This window comes from Piliocolobus tephrosceles, chromosome 8 (assembly GCF_002776525.5).
Source record: "Piliocolobus tephrosceles isolate RC106 chromosome 8, ASM277652v3, whole genome shotgun sequence".
Taxonomy (NCBI): domain Eukaryota; kingdom Metazoa; phylum Chordata; class Mammalia; order Primates; family Cercopithecidae; genus Piliocolobus; species Piliocolobus tephrosceles.
In genome coordinates, this window is record NC_045441.1 from 20,421,335 (window position 1) to 20,443,756 (window position 22,422).

The 22,422-nt window shown below is 48.3% G+C and overlaps 1 protein-coding gene across 15 annotated transcripts; it reads right to left on the reverse strand.

Moving 5' to 3' along the window:
• Positions 1-4,250: 4,250 nt before the first annotated feature.
• On the reverse strand, positions 4,251-22,332 carry PTPN18 (protein tyrosine phosphatase non-receptor type 18). 15 transcript variants are annotated; one of them, XM_026446614.1, is made up of 16 exons: positions 22,141-22,282; positions 21,620-21,785; positions 19,801-19,909; positions 19,466-19,542; positions 19,283-19,378; positions 19,131-19,169; positions 9,714-9,782; positions 8,788-8,850; positions 8,429-8,571; positions 7,997-8,063; positions 7,838-7,915; positions 7,659-7,748; positions 7,349-7,437; positions 6,182-6,396; positions 5,728-5,802; positions 4,251-5,534 (listed from the first exon to the last, which is right to left on the reverse strand). In XM_026446614.1, exons 2-16 carry the CDS (start codon positions 21,620-21,622, stop codon positions 5,467-5,469), a joined length of 1,281 nt encoding a protein of 426 aa, XP_026302399.1. In that variant the 5' UTR covers positions 21,623-21,785; positions 22,141-22,282; the 3' UTR covers positions 4,251-5,466. The 15 variants fall into 15 exon arrangements, 13 of the variants coding, with proteins under 13 accessions (XP_026302399.1, XP_026302403.1, XP_026302404.1 ...); XM_026446618.1 differs by lacking the exon at positions 21,620-21,785 and adding an exon at positions 20,184-20,305 and having other exon boundaries at positions 22,141-22,280; XM_026446619.1 differs by lacking the exon at positions 21,620-21,785 and adding an exon at positions 20,184-20,292 and having other exon boundaries at positions 22,141-22,244.
• Between the last annotated feature and the right edge of the window lie 90 nt (positions 22,333-22,422).

The following is a 22,422-nucleotide window of genomic DNA, read 5'->3' on the forward strand; positions in this document are numbered from 1 at the left end:
GACAGGCAGACAGACCTCTTGGAGAAGTCATCCTCAAAAGTAAGGCTGCAGGGCCAGGGTCGACTTGAGGGCAATGGAATCCAGTGGAAATTGCTTCTCAAGTACACTTGATGTTTGGACACTTCTCAGCTCTTAAAGCTTCTGGCGTTGATTGGATGCTGGTATGGCTTTATAAACACTTGTCTTTTTCAAATTTTCTTAAGGATTCATGACTCTTCGACCACTTTGTATATTCTAAAATAAATATGCCATAAAATAAATAAAACAATTTTCACTTACTACATAGTTTATTCAGATATTGACCTTATTAGCTATTTATTGACCAAACTTAGCTATTATTGAACAAAGAGTTATAAGCCATCGTTGCTTAGTGACGTCTTCTATCATCTTCACTCAGGCTGCAACTGGCATTCTGCAGGCTCTTTCCAACAAGACCATTTCTCTGGTACACAACTGAGCCATCACCCTGACTGAGTTAAAATCCACAATCATTTGCGGAGCACTGCTCTGTGCAGGGGAAGCTCCAAACACGTAGGTGACGAAGAGGAGCAAGACCCATCCCTAACCCACAGAACCTGCCTGTAGCCCCGGATCCTGCCGGCGCAGGGCAGGGGTGTGATGAGGTGGACACCAGGTGCTCTGCAGAGCAGTGCTGGGGAAGAAAAGTTCTGCAGAGGGAGAAGGCCCCACATCCCCAGGGCAGGTGAGATGTGAGCTGGGTCTCCTGGGATGAAGGAGACTGGGCCGAAGGAGAGAGTAGGGAGGAGCACTCCAGGAAGGCAGTGAAGTTTGGTGGAGCACTGACTGTGGGTGGGAGGCAGGAGAGGAGGCCGGAGTGGGGCCTGAAGGGTAAGGTTACTAGGGGCTGAGAAGCCATTAGACTCTCAGCAGCAGCCCTGAGCTCCAGACTGCGCTTTGTTTTGTATCAAGCCCCCCGCCCCCCCGCATCATGTTAATATCAGTGAAGCTCAGGGGATCCCTATGTCAAGTGGCAATTCCTCACCCTCCCCTTCTGCTGCATGAGGTCAGATATCAGCTGCCCAATATCCAGCAGCAACTTTTAATATCATGTTTTGTTTCTGAAGGTGGCAGGGACATGTAAGCTTGGGAGTATGTGAAAAGAGCACTGAATCGAGAGTTAGAAAACAGAAACAAAGTTTTCATCAATTATGTAAAGCAGCTCTCTGCCCCTGGGGTTCTCAACAAACCTAGCCACAAACAGGGCCTAGTTTTCTCTCAGGACATCATGGTCTAAGACAAACGAATGCCATGCAAAGGAGAGAAGTCAAGGCAGGGGATGTTGAAAGCAGAAAGGAGGGAGGAGTAACTAACTCCTGTGAAAAGGAGGCGTCATCAGATCCGATCCTACTTGGACACTGACAGCTGAGCCTTCACTGCCCCTACTGGGTCAGAAACAAAGCAACACAAATATGGTGCCCCATGGGGGGCTGTGAGCCCAGACAGATGGGTGCACCCAGTGGGCTGCACTGCGGAAGAGGAGCCCTGAGCTCAGGGCATATCCAGAGGGAAACATCACCTACTGCAGTGTCCTATTGCAAACACAGCTCTGAGATGCCCAGTTCAGGAGCGGCCAGGCCTGGCATTCTTGGATACCCAGTATGTGAGTTTCCCATGGCCGCCATAATAAATGACTATAAACCGTGCGGCTCAAAACAGCAGATGTTTATTGTCTTACAATGCTGAGGTCCCAAAGCCTGAAACTGAGGTGTCAGCAGGGTGGTTCCCTCCACGGTCTGTGAGGGAGAATCGGCCAGGCCTCTCTCCTGGCCCCCAGCGGTTTGCTGGCAATCTTTGGCATTCCTTGGTTTGCAGACACTTCAGCCCCATCTCTGCCTCCATCTCCAATGACCTTCTTCTCTCCGTCTCTGCGTCTTCCTCTCCTTTCTCTTATAAAGACATCAGTCATTGGGTTTAGGGCCCATCCTAAATCCAGGATGATCCCATCTCCAGGTGTTTTAATTACATTTGCGAAGACCCTGTTCCCAAATAAGGTTGCATTCACAGGTTCTAGAAGTTAGAACTTGGACCTATCTTTTTGGGGGCCACTATTCAACCCACTACCTCCCGGAAAGACTGTAGGAGAGCAAGAGACGGGTGGAGGATTGCCACTCCCATTGCTGAGCTTTCTTAACAAGAGAACGGTTTTTATGTCAGCCTGAAGCAGTGATCTACATGAGCAAAGACATGGGTCTGGAAAGGGGAAGAGAATGTTTGAGACAAGGTATCATATTTTACTACAAGTGAGGAAGCCTGGAGTAAATGGCGTGAGATAAATCAGCCTGCACGCTTCCTATGTGTCAGCGCTGTTCTAGGAGAAGGGACAGTAGCCATAAACCAAACAAAACTCCTGCCCTCATGCAGCTTACATTCTTGTCAGGAAAGACAATAGGAAACAATATTAAGAGGTAAATGTTCAAATATATCAGAGGCAGAATCTGGGAGAAACGTATCCAAGGCAGAGAGAATAACCAGGGCAAATGTCTAAGTGGAAACTGTGCTTGCCATGCTGAGCCAAGAGGGAGGCTACTGGGTCTGAAGTCAGAAACCCAGAAGGCTCAGAGACGGAACCCTCCTCGCACGTTGACAAGATGGCCTGCACAGCTCCACATCACATGCACATGTGTACAAAACACCAGACCAAGGCCGGCCACAGTGACTCACGCCAGTAATCCCAGCACTTCATGAGGCAGGGGCGGGTAGATAACGAGGTCGGGAGTTCGAGACCATCCTGGCCAACATGGTGAAACCCCATCTCTACTAAAAATACAAAAATTGGCTAGGCATAGTGGTGCATGGGTTTAATCCCAGCTACTCGAGAGGCTGAGGCAGGAGAATTGCTTGAACCTGGAAGGCGGAGACAGGTTGCAGTGAGCCAAGATTACACCACTGCACTCCAGCCTGGGCGACAGAGCAAGACTTCATCTTGGGGGAAAAACAAACAAAAAACAGACCTCTGAATCTGAGAAATGGACAATTTATTACTCACAGTGAACACAGCAGCCAGAACAGTATCTTCAGTCACTTTCCCATGCCCCTATTCCCAAGAAGAGGGGATGTGGACCGTGCCCCCTGGGCAGGTAGTAGGTTTGCATCTCAGGAGAAGGACCTGAAACTGGAAGACTTGGAGATTTTGTCAGTGTTTGGACGAACGGAGGCAGGATGGTTCACTTCCGGGTTCTTCTTCACCACCAACTCTTCCCGTGTGTGCGAGAATGCAGCTGATGCCCGGGAAGGTGAAGATCAATCAGGCATGCACCAGGTGATGTCAATCCGAGGAGACCAAGATTTACCTGGTGGCACCTGCGGAGCCCCCCTCCCCCGACATGCCCGTGCCCCGCCTATTGCCCTTCCACTCCTAGAAAAGTCGCTCCCAGCAGATGCGCCGGGGGCGGGCTTTCTCAGCCCCCACTCTTGTCGGGACTGTATTAGAAACTCCCCCCAACCCAGCTCTGGTCCCTGAAGCTAGATGACCAAAGAATAAATTTGCAGTTTTGCTTTTAGCCTTGCCTACTCGCTGGTTCTTTTGTGCCCACTCTGGTGGTCTTAGAAAAGCAAATCAGTCAGGGCTGTGGAGGACCTGCCTTTCCTCTCCTCCAGAGATAAATGACTCGTTACCCAGCAACACAGAGGTCAGCACCGACCTCACCAGCAGCAGCTCACAGGAGAGGCTGGGGCATTGGGAGAGTGGGAGGCAGCACAGGGCCAGCTCTTTCAGGAAAACAGAGACACGGGGCAGTTCTAGAGTGGGAAGTAGGGGCACAGAGAAGAGGAAGGAAAGGCGGCCAGCGAAGGCATCACAGCAGCTCCCACTGTGGGCACCCAAACCCAAGCCTCCTGGAAAAGTCCGGGAACTGTTAAAAATCCACATCGCAGCATCACCCGGCCAAGGGGTGGGGTGGGGTATGAACACATCCCCCATCATTGCCTGATTAAAGGCTGCAGGAGAGTGGAGTTCACGCCAAGGCACTTGAGATCGACCAAGGATGCAGCCAGGCAGAGGCCGGGGAAGGCCAGCCCTCACCCAGAGAAGGGCAGGACAGGGGTGGACATGGGACCCAGGGCACTGTGGCGGTACAGACAAGGACCTGGGCAGGCACAGTGTCAGTCAGAGGTCCAGAGACCTGAAGGTGAGAGGGGCGGGACCCTTGAGGTTCCAGGAGAGAGCATCTTATTTTTCCATTTTGCAGTGACTTGGAGATTTGTCCACACCGGTGCACAGAGGCGGTTCCTTTTTTTTTTTTTTTTTTTTTTTTTTAAAACAGCTGCTTAATGTTTTATCCTAGCAGGAATCCTACTGTGGGCCATTTAAAGTGTTTCAAATCTTACAGGGCTGAGCCTGGTGGCTCACACCTATAATCTCAGCACTTTGGGAGGCTAAGTCAGGAGGATTGCTTTAGCTCAGGAGTTCGAGACTAGCCTGGGCAACATGACAAACTCATCTCTAAAAAAAAAAAAAAATTCGACCTGTAGTCCCAGCTACTCCGGAGGCTGTGTGAACAGCAAGGGGTCAGTCTGGTTGGGGGTCTGTTTGGCTGGGGTCTAGATAGGGCCTGATTTGCTGGGGGTCCATCTGTGTGAATAGCTGGAGATATGTACTCATTTGGGGGACTTCTCTGTCAATCCGGAGGATCATGTGTGACCAACCAACTGGGGTTCACCCATCAAGATGAGAGTCTGGCTGGCTGGCTGGGATGTCAGGATTCCATGTGGCTGATGTCTGTCTGGCAGTCTATCTGGTTGGTTAGGAGTCTGGCCAGAAGGTCTTTTCAGCCAGCCAGCCCACCTGGGGGATGGGGTAGGGTCTGAGAAGTCTGTGTGTCTGTTCAGCTAGGGATCTGTTTACATCTGTCTAATTTAGGGGTCCACCTGGCTGTCCAGCCGGCAGAGGTATCTGTCTTTTGGGGGCTCTGTTTGGTGGTCTCTCTGGCTGGGGGTCCCTTTGTCCACCTGTGGCCTGTATCTCTGAAGGTTTGGCTGTCTGTCCAGGTTGGTGGTCCATCCGTCTATCTGCCTACCTGGAGGTCTTTTTATCGGTCTGCCTGGATGGCGAGGGGTCCATCCATTTCTCTGTGTGGTCCCCTGAGTGTTCAAGTGAGGCAGGCTCAGGTGCTGAGGATGGACCAGTGCGTTATGTGGTGAGGAGAGCAGTCTCTGGAAGCTCATCTCTCCAGTCTCTCCTTCGTAACTCAGGGGCCAGGCCCCTTCCCGATCTTCTTTGTTGAATCTGCTCCGTGTAGCCTCACCAGCCATTATACCAAACCTGCTTCCTCCAGCCTCCAGCCTTGAATTCTACAGTCACTGGGGCAAAGCCCCCGCATTTCCCACCCTAAGGAACTTTAATTTTGATTCAGGCGCACAGTTTCCATTCTGCACACGGCGCTCAGCAGCGCCGGGACATCAGCAGTCCGAGCTCACACGATGCAACAGGCAGGAGCTGGCGCAGACTCACACGCGGGTCCACTCTGCAGGGGGGTCCCGGGGCCCCTTCGGCCTCCCAATGCGCAGGTTGAAACCTGGGAGAGGAAGGGTGCCGTGGGTCTCATGACGAAGCTGCGGTGTGCGGAGGCTGGCAAACACGAAGAAGGCCATCCCCCTGCCTCCAGGACATCCACAGGACTGAGCTCCACGCCCCATCCCTCATCCCCAGACTCCTGGGGTTCACTCAAAGCCGCAAAGTCCCAGCAGCCCAGGCTCTCCCTGACTTACCCAGCCCACCGGTCTGAGCTCCACCCGCCACGTCCTCGTAGGCGCCAGATGCGGCAGGACTTTGGTCAGCAGGAACTGAGGGCAGGAGACCCCCCGCCACGAGTCAGCTCCGGAAGCGCCAGGGAGTCCCAAGACCCCACCCCTGGCGGGGATGCTTCCCCCGAGGCCCGAAGAGGAGGGCCGAGGGCGCCTGGCGGGAGAAGGCGCACACCCCGAACGTGGCCTCGAGCCTTTGGGCGCGGCCGAGACAAGCAAGCTAGTGTCCGCCCGGAACTCTGCCCCGGGACCGGGACCCCGGCCGCCAGGGGGCGCTTCCGGGGCGTGGCCAGGGACGCCGCGACGTCAGCGTCGGGGCGTGGCCAGGTTAGCATGGGGGCTGGGGGTGTTCGCGGCCGCCGGGGCCCTGCGGACCACAGCAGGATGATGCCCTCAGAAGGAGCAAGCCTCGACTCACCGCGGCCAGGCACCGTGCCCCGCACGTCTTCCGCGTGCGCCCCGGGCCGCTGGGCGCGCGGCGTCACCTGGCTGTAGAGCGGCACCTCCTCCGCGCTGCGCGCCCCCGTCCCGGTCTCCGTCCCCGGCCCGGCGCCCGCTGGAGCCCCGCGCTTCTGCACCACCGCGTAGGTGTCAGCCATGGCGTGGCCCGGGGACCCGGGCACCGAGATGCTCCTGCAGGCAGGGAGGGCCGGGAGGAAGTGAAACGGCGGCGCTGGGCAGGGCGGGAGTGGGGAGGCTGCTCAGTGCGCAAACCACGGGCTTCCTTCCCGTCGAGGCGGTGCGCTAGACGGGAGGGAGGGCTCCCTGGGTGCGGGCCCGCTTCTGTGTCCCTAGCGCCCTGCACGTTAGGTGGATGAAGGAGGAACGGGGTCGGCCTGAAAGGTAATTGGAGCAGAGTGTTGGTTTGAGGGGTGGCATTTCTGTGTCAATGTCTACTGAATACAAGAATGCGGAAGTGGCACAGAGGACAGGAAAGGGTGGCCGCGAGGACAAGAGCCTTAAGTCTCCGCTGCGAAGGCGGCTCAATCCCATACCCGCAGCACTCAACGTGCAGCCTGACAAGAGGGCGGCATCTAGAATTATTTGCTCAACTGTTTTTTGTTGCTTTTTGAGACAGGATCTAGCTCCATCGCTCAGGCTGGACTGCTGTGGTGCAATCTCCGTTTACTGCAACCTCCACCTTCTGGGACTTTCCTGCCTCAGCCTCCGAAGTAGCTGGGACTATAGGCTCCCTCCCGCCAGCACGCCTGGCTAATTTTTGTGTTTTTAGTAGAGACAGGGTTTCACCATGTTAACCAGGCTGGTCTCCAACTGGCCTCAAGTGATCCACCCTCCTTGGCCTCCCTGAGTGCTGGGATTACAGGCGTGAGCTACCTGAATTAAGATTTGATTGGAGGATCCAGGAAAGGCCTAACTCAGAAGGCAGGGCAAGCCTTAGAGGCAGAGGCAAGGGGACCACTGTGATGAATGAATCATCTTGGAGTGGGTTCCCAGGGCTCAATTTAAAGAAAGGGCCAGAGAGCACTTGGCGAAGTGAACAAGGAACGGACTGGTGTTCCAAGGATGAGGAAGGGGTTAGCCTGAGAAATTGGGCAGGGAAGAATGTGGGAATCGAGCCGGGTACCTGAGGACCCCTCCTGGTGGGCGGGGTATGGCGAGAAGTGCCTGGGGAGTCCGGAGGAACAGGGCATCGTCGTAGAGTGGGGCACAATTCTGAGGAAAAACAGGAGGGGAGGAAGCTGGCCAGGCCTCTCACGGGGCTCTGGGAGAAAGTTTAAGACGGGAGAGCCTGATAAGGATGCTCGGAGGAGGGCACAGGTGGATGTCATAGTCAGTGCCTGCTCCCAGGAGTCCCGGGGGCTGGACCCTGCTTGGGGTCCTGGTCTCTGAGGGTGCTGATGGTGGACAGGAGAGTGGGAAAGGGGCCTCTGTACCTCTTTGATGTTCTGGTAGTGGAGGCTGGCATTCTGGAGCGTGGAGCAGAACATCTGGGCCACTGTGTGGTACAGGAACCTGTACTGCTCCTGTTGGGGTGAGGGACCATCAGGAAGGGAAGGCAGGGAATGACAGCAGCGGGCCACTGTCCCTGAAGATTAGGAGACCCAGCGTTCACCTCTGTCTGCACGGCCGCAGGCCGCTGCTTCCTCATCTCAAGGACCACATCAAAGAGGCTGAAGTCAGGTGGGATCATCTGGGGCAGACAGACAAGGCGCTTGAGCAGGACACGAGGTCATGGGCAGCACACTGCACACACAGGATGCCTGCATCATACCTGGGTCAGGAGCAGCTGCCTCACGTAATCCATGGTGCACAGGACACCTGTTCGCCCACAGCCCGCACTGACAAGAGAATCAGAGCGTGCCTGGTCAGGTCCTGACCACAACCCCTTTTAGACAGGGCATTTGGGGATGGGGGTGAGGGTACTAATGGATCCCTTGCGGAGCCTCTTGATTCCCAGAATCTCCAGATTATATCTGAGCAAGGAAAACCTTTTTAATCACTTACATTTTGTTGAGCAGCAGCTGTGTGCTTATTCCCCAGCTGAGTCTATGCTGAACAAGTGCTCACAATTACAGTCCATGGAGGCGAGCAAGGTTTCTCAAAATAGGCACTCAGACTACAAGACTAGCCCCATGCCCTGCACTCCCCTCCCTGCCCTGTCCCCTCTGCCTCACCAGACCCTCCTGAAGCCCATTTCCACAACCTGCAGTGGACACAGAGGGGTTCAGGGCCAGATCCCTGGAGGCGACGGGCTTCCTCCACCATGGCAAGCATGTGGTCAGGACTGCTGGGGACCCCACGGTCTGGCCAGGACATATACTGTAGCTGGGACACAGAACGGGACTCCTGAAACACAGAAAAAGATGAGCAAAAGACTTAGGAAAAAAAAAAAAAAAGCATTAATTGGGTACCTACTGTACACCAGGCCCACTTCTAGGCATCTTCCATTTATATCTACCAGAGAATAACTGAGGAGGTGGGTACTAGTATAATGCCCATTTTTACAGGGGAGGAAATCTCTCCCCTTTCAGGAGCCCCTTTGCCTCCTCCTTGTCACAGTACCTTCTGGAATGTGACCTTGAGGGTCCTCAGCATGATGTCCTCATTCAGCCACTTCTCCTTTATCTGAGTAAGGTGGGTGGGGCAAGTAAGAAGAGGGAGAACAAAGATCACAGGTACCAAAAGACATTTATAGAAAGCAAAGCATTCCTGATTTAAAAATCAAATACGGAAAACATTTTAAAAATTCACATAGCCCGGCCGGGTGCGGTGGCTCACGCCTGTAATCCCAGCACTTTGGGAGGCCCAGGCGGGGGGATCACGAGGTCAGGAAATCGAGACCATCCTGGCTAACACGGTGAAACCCTGTCTCTACTAAAAATACAAAAAAATGATCCGGGCGTAGTGGCGGGCGCCTGTAGTCCCAGCTACTCAGGAGGCTGAGGCAGGACAATGGTGTGAACCCGGGAGGCGGCAGAGCTTGCAGTGAGCGGAGATCGCGCCACTGCAATCCAGCCTGGGTGATAGAGCAAGACTCCGTTTCAAAAAAAAAAAAAAATCATATAGCCCAAACTTCCCCAAAGCTTTCATTAAGGAAACATTTGACACAGGAGAAAAAGAGGAACTATTATAAAAACACAAGCCCTTTTGCAGTGAAGAGAGATTATTTTGTTCTAAACTGAAACTTTTATTGTATTTATTAAGTACTAACGGTATGTATGACTTGAGAGTTCCCCCAAGCTCTTTTGAAATGGTAAGAGAAGACTTCCAAGAACCTAACCAGGCACATTTACATGACAGATAACTGTGATTGTAGCCAAAATAAAAAAGCAAAGGCTATCCCTATATTAAGTTCTAACTATTTGCAGGCTAACACCAGAGGGTTTCCTGCAGTGTGAGTGGACTGTGGGTTAAGTCATTCATCCTTTTAGGCCCAACCCAAAGCCTTTCCACCCTGGGAATCTTCCTTGAAACCTCCCACAGCTCACCAGAGTGATGCAGAAAAGCCCAGTCTGCACTGGCTCCTGCTCCTGGGCCCAGTACCGCTCACACCTTTTCTGCAAAAGGTAAGGGACAAAAGGCAGGGAGTGAGAAGAGGGAGTCAGCTTTAGAGCTAGCTCAATCCTGCCACAAGACACCCCAAGTGCTCGTGGTGTAAGCACAGGCGGCTATACTTATAACCTGTAACAGAGGCCAGCCAACAGAGCCATCAGATTAAACACATGCAGACTCAATGGAGGTGCGCTGCTGACCATGCAGGGGAAATACAGTCCAGGATACCCTCCCACTGTAAGCAACTAGAAACTGGACAAAATACATGAGCCGCTATTTTCAGACACTGGTTGGCAGGCGCTGCAGTACTGTGGTCACTGAACAGACCACTCTGGCTTATTGCATGGAAGTGTCACCAGGCTGTAAGACATGAGTCTAATGATTCCGCAGAGTTGAGCCAGAGACCATGGCTCAAGGAGGCCAAGGCAGCTAGAATTTGCAGGGCTGAGTCCTGCAAGGAACAGAGCTATGCAAATAAAAGAAAAACTTGCATAGACGTCCCCTCCTTGATTCTTTGGTTGAATAATCTGGATGTATACAGCATGAAACCCTGAGGCCAGGCAAGGATAACTTCCCATGAAAGAATAGCAGGGGCCGGGCGCGGTGGCTCAAGCCTGTAATCCCAGCACTTTGGGAGGCCGAGACGGGCGGATCACGACGTCAGGAGATCGAGACCATCCTGATCTACACGGTGAAACCCCGTCTCTACTAAAAATCCAAAAAACTAGCCGGGCGAGGTGGCGGCGCCTGTAGTCCCAGCTACTCCAGAGGCTGAGGCAGGAGAATGGCGTGAACCCTGGAGGTGGAGCTTGCAGTGAGCTGAGATCCGGCCACTGCACTCCAGCCTGGGCGACAGAGCGAGACTCCGTCTCAAAAAAAAAAAAAAAAAGAAAGAATAGCAGGGATCTGTACGATGAACATTTCCTTGAGCTCACTATGAGAAAGAATTCACATTCCCTCTAGCTAGAGTGTAGAGGCATTATCAACTATAAGGGGCATTTAGTAGGGAACCTAGAATGACCACACATTAGAAGTAAGGCTAAATTAATTCTAGAACAGAGGCTACTTGATCAGCCATCCAAAAGTTCCTGAAAAGGCAAAACACTCTAAAGAAAACAATCCAACACTTACCTGTGCAAAATTCAAAATATCAAGCATCCAATAAAATTGGATATACAAAGAAGCAGGAAATTGTGACCCATAACCAGGAGAAAAATCAGTCAGTAGGAAAGGGCCCAGAAATGACAGTTCAGGAAAGCAGCGAAAACTCTTAAAAGAGCTAGTACAAATATACTCAAAGATGAAAAGGAAAACATGAACATGCTGCAGAGTGGAATGAAAGATAGAAAAAATACCTGAATGGAATTTATAAAGAAGAAGAATAAGATGTATGAAATGAAAAATCCACTAATAGCAGAGTAGACACTAGAAGAAAAGATCAATAGACATAAAAACATAGCCATATAAATAATTCAAAATGAAGTGAAAAAAATGAAGAGAATCAGTTCTCTGTAGAAATATACCAGACAGTCTAGTGTGCACATGGAGTCCAGAAGGAAAGGAGAAAGGGGGGATAACAGAAATTTATGTGAAGAAATAATAGGTGAAAATTTTCCCAAATTCGATGAAACTATGAATCTACAAATTCAAGAAAGTCAATGAATCAGAGGGAGAATAAACCTAAAGAAAGTCACACCAAGGCAGATCATGATCAAATTACTGAAAAAGAAGATTTTTTTTTTTTTTTTGAGACACTTGCTCTGTCACCCAGGCTTGGAGTGCAGTGGCGTAATCTTGGCTCACTGCAACCTCCATCTCCTGGGTTCAAGCGATTCTCCTGCCTCAGGCTCCCGAGTTGCTGGGATTACAGACACATACCACCACACCCAACTTTTTAAAAATATTTTTAGTAGAGACGGGATTTCATCAGGTTGACCAGGCTGGTCTCAGCTCCTGACGTCAAGTGATCCACCCACCTTGGCCTCCCAAAGTGCTGGGATTACAGGCATGAGCCACTGCACCCGGCCCCAGAAGAGAAAATCATAAAAGCATTATGCACAAAAAGGCACATCACATACTGAGGAACAAAGTTAAGAATTATAGCAACATTTTGTCAGAAACTGCAAGTCAATGGTATAATATCCTAAAAATGCTAAAAACCTTTTCAGACAAAAGCTGAGGGAATTCATCACAAACAAATTTGCACTCTGAGAAATATTAGAGTAAGCTCTTCAGATGCTTACAGACAGTGGCTGCTGCCTGTAATCCCAGCTATTTGAGAGGCTAAGGCAGGAGGATTGTTTACGGCCACTTCAACACCAGCCTGAGCAACACAGCCTGTATCTTAAAAAAAAAGAAAAAAAATTAGCTAGGTGTGTTGGCAACATAACTAGCCTGTATCTAAAAAAAATTTTTTTTTTTTATTAGCTGAGTGTGGTGGCACACTCCTGTACTCCCAACTACTTGTCAGGCTGAGATGGGAAGATGGCTTAAGCCAGGAGTTTGAGGCTGCAGTGAGTAGTGACTGCATGCTGCATTCCAGCCTGTGTGACAGTGAGACCCTAACTCTTAAATAAATAGAATAAGTAAGCTCTGCATACAAAAGGAACATGATACAAATGGAAATACAGATCCACACAAAGTAGCAGAGTAGGGAGAAAAGTAAGTGGCTAAATGTAAAAGACATTTCTCTCATTTTAAACATCTTTGAAAAAATAACCTAGTGAATTTTATCAAAGAGGAATTAATACCAGCCCTTCACAAACTCTTGCAAAAAACTGAGAGGAACCATTTCCCAACATATTGTGTGAGGCAAGTATTACCCTGCCACCAAAACCAAAGACATCACAAGAAAAGAAAACTGCTAACCAATATCTCACAAACACAGAAACAAAAATTCTCAACGAAATACTAGCAACGTGTTAAACACCATGACTAAGTGGGGTTAATCCCAGGAATGTAAGATTGGTTCAACGTATGAAAGTCAATGTCATACACCATATTAGTAGAATACAAAGCAAATGATCATCTGAATAGATGTGAAGAACAAAATTTGACAAAACCCAATGGTCTTTTATAATGAAGTTCATTAGAAATTCAGTGCTCAGGAGTTTTATTGGGGCACCTTCTGCACAGCATGTAGGCACACTCTGCCTAGGCTGTACCAAAATGTCAGACTACCAGCAGGAGAACGGGTGTTCTGCATAAAGCATATTGTTTGTATTAACAGTTTAGGCGTAGTGAGCACAGTTATCAGAAAGCTAGGTTTCTAGAGGCCACCCAAGAGTCTACAGGAAGGCCTTTCAAAGCATAAACAGTTATGCTTGCTATGTTTAACTCTTCTGCATGGCAAGGGACCTACCCAAAATAGCCAAAACAATCTTGAAAAAAGAACAAATTTGGAAGACTCATACTTCCTGATTTCAGAACTTCTACAAAGGTGTAACAATCAAAGCTATGTTATACTGGCACAAAGATAAACACATCAATCAACTTAATAAAATTGAGAGTTCAGAAATAAACCCTTATATTTATGGCCAATTAATTTTCAACACAGGGGCCAAGACCATTCAATGGGCAAAGCATATAGTCTTTTCAACAAATGGTTCTGGAATAACTGGATAGTCACATGCAAAAGAGTGAATGTGGACCCCTATCTCACATCACATAGAAAAATTCACCCAAAGTAAATCTGAGACCTAAATGTAAGCAAGAAAACTACAAGACACTTAGAAGGAAAAACAGGAGTAAGTCTTTATGACCTCTGATTAGGCGATGGCTTCTTAGATACACCGAAAGCACAGCAACACAACAGACTGGAATTAAAATTTCACAAAATGTTTGTGCCTCAAAACACATCATCAAGAAAGTGAAATGACAACCACAGAATGGGAAAGACATTTTAAATCATGTACTGATAAGGGACTTATACCCAGAATAACTCTTACAACTCAATAATAAAAGACAACCTCAAATAACCCAATTTTAAAATGAATAAATGACCTGAATAGACATCTGTCCAGAGAAGATATACAGATGGACGAATAAGCACATGAAGACCAAAACCACCATGAGGTACCACTTCCCACTCATTAGGGTGACATATATGTCATTGTCATATGCCACACGATGTTTTGGTTAACAACAGATCACATATACCATGGTGGTGCCATAGATTATAATGGAGCACATGTAGAAACCTGACATATGGCACTTGATATTGACATTGCATATTAACTTGGGGAAATGGCTGATACTCAGTAATGGTGCTGGGACATTTGGTTTTCCATATGAAAAACTATATATAAATAAAAATGCATATACCATCTATGTTTGTGTAAGTATACTCTATGATGTTCCCAAAGAGAAGATAGTCTAACAAGGCAGACCATATCCCTGTCATTAAACTACACATGTCCCTGCCTCTCTCTCTCTCCGTTGATGGGAACGTGAAATGGTACAGCCACTGTGGAAAACAAAATGTTAAACATAGAGTTATCATATGATCCAGCAATTCCACTCTTGGTGTATACCCAAGGAACTGAAAACAGGGATTCAAACAGACACTTGTATACCAATTTTTTTTTTTTTTTTTTTTGAGATAGAGTCTCGCTCTGTCTCCCAGGCTGGAGTGCAGTGGTGCGATCTCGGCTCACTGCAAGCTCCACCTCATGGGTTCATGCCATTCTCCTGCCTCAGCCTCCTGAGTAGCTGGAACTACAGGCGCCCGCCACCACGCCCGGCTAAGTTTTTGTATTTTTAGTAGAGATAGGTTTCACCATGTTAGCCAGGCTGGTCTCCACCTCCTGACCTCGTTATCCACCCGCCTCGGCCTCCCAAAGTGCTGGGATTACAGGCGTGAGCCACCGCGCCCAGCCTGTATACCAATGTTTGTAGCAGCATTATTTACAATAGCCAAAAGGTACAAACAACCCAGATGTCCAACAGGTGAATGGATAAACAAAATGTGATATATACATTGTATTTCAAGGCCAAATACAATGAAATATTATTTGGCCTTGAAAATTGTGAAATTCTGATACACACTGCAACATGGATGAACCTTGAAAAAAGGGCAAGTATTGTATTTTAGTGTATTCCTGATTCCACTTGCACAAGGTACTCAGAATGGGCAAATTCATAGGGACAGAAAGGAGAATAGAGGCTACCTGGAAATGGGGGAATGGGGAGTTAATGAGTACAGAATTTCTGTTTGGGATGATGAACATGTTCTGAAAATAGACAGTAGGAATGGTTACATCCATTGTGAATGTACCTAATTCAATTGAATTGTACACTTGAAATTGTTTAAATGGCAAAATTATTTTTAACATTGCTCACTGAGCACCTATAAAATGGCAAATTTTGTGTTATGTATATTTTACCACATCATTTAAAGAAAGACACAATGGCATGCCACTTCACATCCCCTAGGATGGCTATAAAAACAAAAAGACAGTCACAAGCATCGGGGAGAAGAAATGGGGACCCTCAAGCATTGCCGTGGAAATGTAAAATGATGCTGCCACCGTGGAAAACAGTTTGGCAGTTCCTCAAAGTGTTAAAAATAGAGTTTCCATATGGTCCAGCAATTCCCAGCAATACCCAAGAGACATGAAAACACACATCTACACAGAGACTTGTGTCTCAGTGTTGAGAGCAGCACTGTTCATAATAGCCAAAAAGAAAGAACCCAAATTCTATCAACTGATAAGTAAAATGTGATGGATCCATTCAATGGAATAGTCTTCAGCAAAACCAAAAAAAAAAAAAAAAAAAAAAATGCAAGGCAAAAAAAGGCTACATATTATATGATTGCATTTATATGAAATATCCAAAGTAAGCCAATCTATAAAGACAAAAATAGATTAGGGATTGTCTAGGGCTGTAATGGTTGGTGGGAAATGGGGAGTGACTGCTAATAGATATAGGATTTTTCTTTTTTCTTATTTATTTATCTATTATTATTATTTTTTTTAGAAACAAAAGTCTTGCTCTGTCGCCAGGCTGCAGTGCAGTAGGGCTATCTTGGCTCACTGTGACCTCCAACTCCCTGGTTCAAGCTATTCTCCTACCTCAGCCTCCTGAGTCGCTGGGATTACAGGCATGTGCCACCACACCCAGCTAATCTTTGCATTTTTAGTAGAGACAGGGTTTCACTATGTTGGCCAGGATGGTCTTGATCTCCTGACCTCGTGATCCACCGGCCTCAGCCTCCCAAAGTGCTGGGATTACAGGCATGAGCCACCATGCCTGGCCTGGATTTTTTTATGGAATGTTCAAAACTTACTGTGGTAATAGTTGCATAACTCAGGAATATAGAAAAATGATGGAATTGTACACTTTAAATGACTGAATTGTATATCAATCAATAAAGATGTTTAAAAAGGATATTCTAAAGCAAATATAATAGCAGTGTACTTTGGAGTATATTTTATATAGAGAACTAAAATATATAGTAACAATAGCACAAAGTATGGAAAGGGGTAATTGAAATATACTACAGTAAAGTTCTGACATTTTACATGAAATGTATAATATTATCTGACTATAGACTATAAGTTAAAGATATATATTGTAAACCCTAAAGCCACCACTAAATATTTAAAATAAAGATGTATAGCTAATAAGGGAATAATTACTATGCAATAGATTAATAAAAAATTCTCACTCTGAAAGACAGAATAAAAGAACAAACAGAACAAATAGAAAACAAATAGCAAGAAAGGTAAGTCTAAACCCAACATTATTGATAATTACATTAAAGGCTAAATATTCCAATTAAAGGCAGAGACTGTCAGATTAGATTTAAAAGTAAGTCCTGGCTAGATGCAGTGGCTCATGCCTGTAATCTTAGCACTTTGGGAAGCTGAGGTGGAAGGACAGCTTGAGGCCAGGAGTTCGAGACCAGCCTGAATTATACAGTGAGACTTAATCTCTACAAGAAATAAAAAACAATTAATCAGGCATGGTGGTGTATGCCTGTAGTCCCAACTCCTTAGGGAGGCTGAGCTAGGAAGATCACTTGAGCCCAGGAGTTCGAGGTTACAGTGAACTATGATTGCACCACTCCATTCCCCTCTTAAAAAAAAAAAAAAAAAAGTCCCTACGATACACAACCTACAAGAAACACACTAAAAATTAAAGATGAACATAGATGTAAAGTAAAAGAATGGGAAAAGACATATGCAAACTCTAAAGAAATTTCAGGCAGGGAGCGGTGGCTCATGCCTGTAATCTCAGGACTTTGGGAGGCTGAGGCGGGTGGATCACCTGAGGTCAGGTGTTTGAGACCAGCCTGGCCAACATGGTGAAACCCCATCTCTACTAAAAATACAAAATTAGCTGGGCGTGGTGGCAGGCACCTGCAATCCCAGCTACTTGGGAGGGTGAGGCAAGAGAATCGCTTGAACCTGGGAGGCAGAGGTTGCAGTGAGCCAAGATCACGCGATTGCATTCTAGCCTGGGCAACAAGTGGTTAACTACATCTCCAAAAAAAAAGAAACGAAAGAAATTTAAATGGCTATATTAATATCAAAGTACACTTCAGAAAAAAATATTAACAAATAAAGAGAATCATTACATATTAGAAAAGGGATCCAATCATTAGGAAGACATAATCCTAAATGTGTATGTACTCAGTCATAAAGTTTCAAAACATGAAAAGTAAAACTGAAAGAATATTAAAGTAGATTTCAACATTCCTCTTTCAGGAAATAATAGGACAAGCAGACCAAAAAAATTGTCAGAAATAAGACTTGAATAGTGCTGTTGAGAAACTTGACCTAATTGATATTTTTTCAACAGTTGGTAATTTCAACACTCTTCTCTAAGCAATCCATACATTTAGAGAAAATAAATCAGTAAAGATATAAAATACACAGTAAAGATATAAAAGTGTCTTTCAAAAAAGTCTGTCAATTGACCTAATTGGTATTTACGGGACACTCCAGCCAACCACAGCAGAATACATGTTGTTTTCAAGTACACTTGAAATTAAAGTAGAAAATGAATTAGTTGGGCGTGGTAGCATGTGCCTGTATTCCTAGCTACTCAGGAGGCTGGGGCAGGAGAACTGCTTGAACTTGGCAGGCAGAGGTTGCAGTGAGCTAAGACTGTACCACTGCACTCCAGTCTGGGCAACAGAGCAAGACTCTGTCTCCAAAAAAAAAGTGGAAAATGAAAAAAGCAATAGAGAAAATGAATACAACCAAAGCAGTTTCTTTGAAAAAATAATAAAAAAATCTCTAGTCCAAAGATTGGCTGACACTTTTATAAAGGGTCAGATAAATACTTTAGAATTTACAGGCCATATAATTTATTCACCTTGCAACTACTCAACTCCGCCAATGTAGCATAAAAGCAGGCATAGACAATACGTAAATAAATGAATGTTGCTGTGTTCTAATACATTGTTTACAAAAAAAAAAGAGCATGAAAAAAGAGATAGCAAGACAGAGAGATGAAACAGAAAGACAGAGAGAGAGAACACAAATTACCAAAATCAGGAATGAGAAAGAGACATCACTACAGATCATACAGGCTCCACCATCAGCTAGTCACCCCAGGGAACCACCACCCCATCCATGGAGCAGGCAAGAATGTAGAAACCACATGAAGCTATGTGCCTTCAGCCTTCATTGTTGACATGCATTTATTTATTTAGTAACTAATTTATGTTAACAGGCAAAACAAAAATCCCTGGACTTGTGGATCTTACCTTCTAAATCAGGGAGATTAACAATAAACAATGTTCATAATACATTTGTAGATTATCCAGTGTGTTAGGAGTTTGCAAGAGCTGTAAAGAAAAAAGGAAAAGTAGGACAAAAGAGGGAGAGTGGAAGTCCTGAGAGTTTAAAATGGTGTGAAGAGCCACCCAGGAAGGTCTCATTGAGGAGTTAACATTTGAGCAAAGACCTGAAGGAGGTGATAGAGCAAGCCATGGGGAAGGATGTCCTAGGCTGAAGGAATAGCCAAGGCACAGGCCCTAAGGCAGAGCCATCCCTGAACATGTAGGGAACAGCAGAGACCAGAGTTGTTAGAGTGGAGTGAATAAGGGGGAGAGAGGTGGAAAGAGAGATCAGAGCCTTCAGGGGAAGAAGTCAGAATAGAGCCTTATGATCTAAGGTGCGCAATGGCTGGGAAGCCCAGCAGGAGAGGGGTTGCCAACACTGGGGGATGAATAACAGATCAACAGAAACTTAGAGGAACAATGGGGCTTCCCACAGAGCCACAGGAAGGTCACTCCAAGAGCTGGACCCTCGCGTCCTGGGGTCAAGGAGGAGTCAGCAAGATCCCTCCTCCCTCCTCCTTGCATGAGGACATGAAACCTGGGGGCAGAGGACACCTACCCGCCCGTTCTCTATCTCTCGGCAGGCCATCAGGATCACCTAGACAAGGTGGGTCAGGGGAGAGGAAGGTGATTTGGGGGAGGGGGCCAGGGAAACGCCGAGGGGGTACTTAGATTTGACCCCACCATTGTGCCCTGCCCCCAAGTGCTAACCTTGACCCCAAACTCCCAGACCAGTCTCCAGAAATCTAGCAGGGTGTGAGGCAAGGGTCCTTGAGTGGCAATGTAGGCCAGGCTTCCATCCACACCCTGGTGAAGGCCGAATTCACTACTGAGATTCTGCTGCCCACCCCCAGCCACTCCCAGTCCACCTCCTTCCGTGACCCCAACCCTCACCCGGATGAAGTTGCCATTAATGTAGTCGCTGTGTCCGTCTTCCTGGAGCAGGGAGAGGATTACTCGGGTCTGATCATCTGTCAGCAGATAAGGTGAGAAAGGTGGAGTTTGGGGAGGATAGGGTGACGGAGGGTCTGACAGCCCCCTGGCTGAAAGCCAGCAGGGGACCACACACCTGCAGAGATCCCACCAAGGTGCCCTGGTGGGCTGCTGAGCAGTGCAGAGGGTGAGGCTCTGGGAGGAGAGCGCAGTGGGTGATTCCAGTGTACACTGATGCCTGGACAGTAGTGGTGCGTGCGCGGCTGCACCGGCTCCCTACCGAAGCCCCGACTTACATGGCAGCACGTCTTTGTAGCGGTTCTTCCTCATGTTCTCTGGCCGACTGCCAGCCTTGGTGGAGCACATGCCATCAGCCTTCCAGGCGGCCGAGCAGGCCTGGATATCCTGGTACAGCATCATGAGTGGGCCGGGGAGGGGAGGAGACAGGAGAGGAACCAGGTCAGAGTCCCGGGCCACCTAGTCACGTGCAGGATACAAAGCCAGTGGCCTGGGGAGGTGAGTGCAGACCCCGATGGCACCGGGCCTGCCTAATAATAATGATACAGAAATAGCGACCAGAGCACCTTCTCTGTGCCAAGGGCATGTAATAATCACAGGCTCCTACGATGTGGGTACTATTATTGAGGCCCCCATTGTGCAGGCCGGGAAGTTTACGCACCACGTGGTTCAGCGACTTGTGGAAGTTCCCAACCAGGAAGTCACATGGTGAGGGTTGAACTCAGACCTCTCGGCACCCACCCCCTGCACACTCAATCTGTAACACTGTCCTGTAAGCAATAACTGCAATGAAATATATTAAGGATTATATAACTAAACATAAGAGAACGTACAATGCATAGGCATTATAATGGATAACATATTATGTACAAGATACCAATAGGCACTGTGTTACTGGGAGATTGTAATAATAATTAGTGAATCGTGTATTACCATCATCATCAGGTATTCATAATCTCAATGATAATAAGTAACACCCATGCCACTTAGAATAGTGTGTGCCAGCCACTATTCTAAGTGCTTTACTTGGTCCATTGGGTCATTGAAGCCCTCATGATGCCCTTGTGTAGTGGGAGCACCTAGAAGAGCCCAGTGATTCCTGCACATGCGGGAGGCAGGCTTGGGGAGTAGGGGTGCCCTCACCACCCAGCCTTCGGCATGTGAGGCCCTGAGCGCTGTGCACGGTTCAGAACCCACCCAGTCGCCTGATGTCATATATCACATGGGTATTATGTTCACGTTTGTTACACACATTCTTATATTGTGTAATTATGTATTTTACATTTATTATGCATTTCTTAGTTTCTTATATACAATGTTTCTACATGTGTGTAAATTACTTTGATAATTATCTGTTACATATTGTGTATTTACTTACGAAGTTATCAAGTAACTTTGGTCATTTTATAAATTATAATCTTTGTTATATTCATTGGTTGTATTGTTTTATGCAGTTATACAATGTTTATTGTATAAACGGTCATTTATACTATTTTTATGTATTTGTCATATATTGCTAAACTTGATATGCATCACCATATATCAGTTTACGCATTTGTAAGGTATGTTTCTATGTCTGGTATGTAAGCTATTACACTTTAAACAGGTCATTGACTGTAGTGTGCAGTGCCTAGCATGCTGCGTGAGCCTTCCTAGCTGGGCTTGCACTACCCGTATTGTAATGTTTAGATTTTTTGTTTGGTTTGGTTTTGTTTGAGATGGGGTTTCCCTCTGTTGCCCAGGCTGGAGTGCCGTGGCACCATCTCAGCTGTGCAGGGGGCACCATCTCAGCTCACTGCAACCTCTGCCTCCCAGGTTCAAGCGAGTCCCCTGTCTGCTCCCTAGTAGCTGGGATTACAGGCGCGTGCCCACGCAAAGTTGATTTTTGTATTTTTAGTAGAGAAGGAGTTTCACTGTGTTGCTCAGGCTGGTCTTGAACTCCTGAGCTCAAGCGATCCTCCCGCCTCGGCCTCCCGAGGTGCTGGGATTACAGGCGTGAGCCACCGCGCCTGGCTCACGTTTAGAATCTTTACAGGCAGTGACGAATACCCCTGCGAAGTGCGCGCCCACTATGTGCTAAGTGCTTTTCACCCGCACCATTCAATCCTTTGGTCATTCATGTCCCCATTTCACCAAGGGAGAAGCCGAGGTCAGTGGGGCCAGGTAGACCGCCGGGACCACACGCGGATTCGGGCCCCGCGTTCACACCGTCACCACGCCACGCCTCCGCGTTCCTCTTCGCCCTGCTGCAGCCCCTTCCTTGCTGTGGTCACAGGGGACAGTCAGGTCGCCAGGAGCGGCGGGGCCGGGGCTGTCCAGTATAGCAGGACCCCCCTCCCCTGCGGCGCCCGCCCCGCCCGTCCCGCCCGCAGCCAGGTTGTTCCGGGAGCGCGACGCGGACCCCGGTGTGCACGGTCCATCCAGGCCTGGCCGCGCTCCGGGCGGGTGGGCAGAGGGTGAAGACGGAGGCAGCAAGAGCGAAGAGAAGTGCCGGGGAGAGGCACACGGAGAGATGCTCCGAGGCGGGGAGACACCCTGGACACCGAGATAGAAAGGCAGAGCCCGCTGGGGGCGAAGGACCGAAGTCCGCGGGGCCACGGCCGGGGCGCGCCACTCACGCTGAACTCGCCGGCGAGGACGGGCCCCTCCCGGCCGCCCCGAGCTTCCAGCCGCTCCAGGAAGCTCCGCGCGGCGTCCAGACTGCGGCTCATGGCGCCGCGGGCCAGCGAGGTCCAGCCCGGCCGCCGCGCTCCGCGCTGCGAGTGTGGACGCCGCGGGAGGCGGAGGCCGGAGACTGAGCCCCAGCCCGGGCCTGGGCAGCCAATGGAAGCGCGTAGCGGCGGGCAGGGCGTCCCAGCCACGGTGTTCAGAGCCCCACCCCGGGCGCTCGGCCTTCAGGC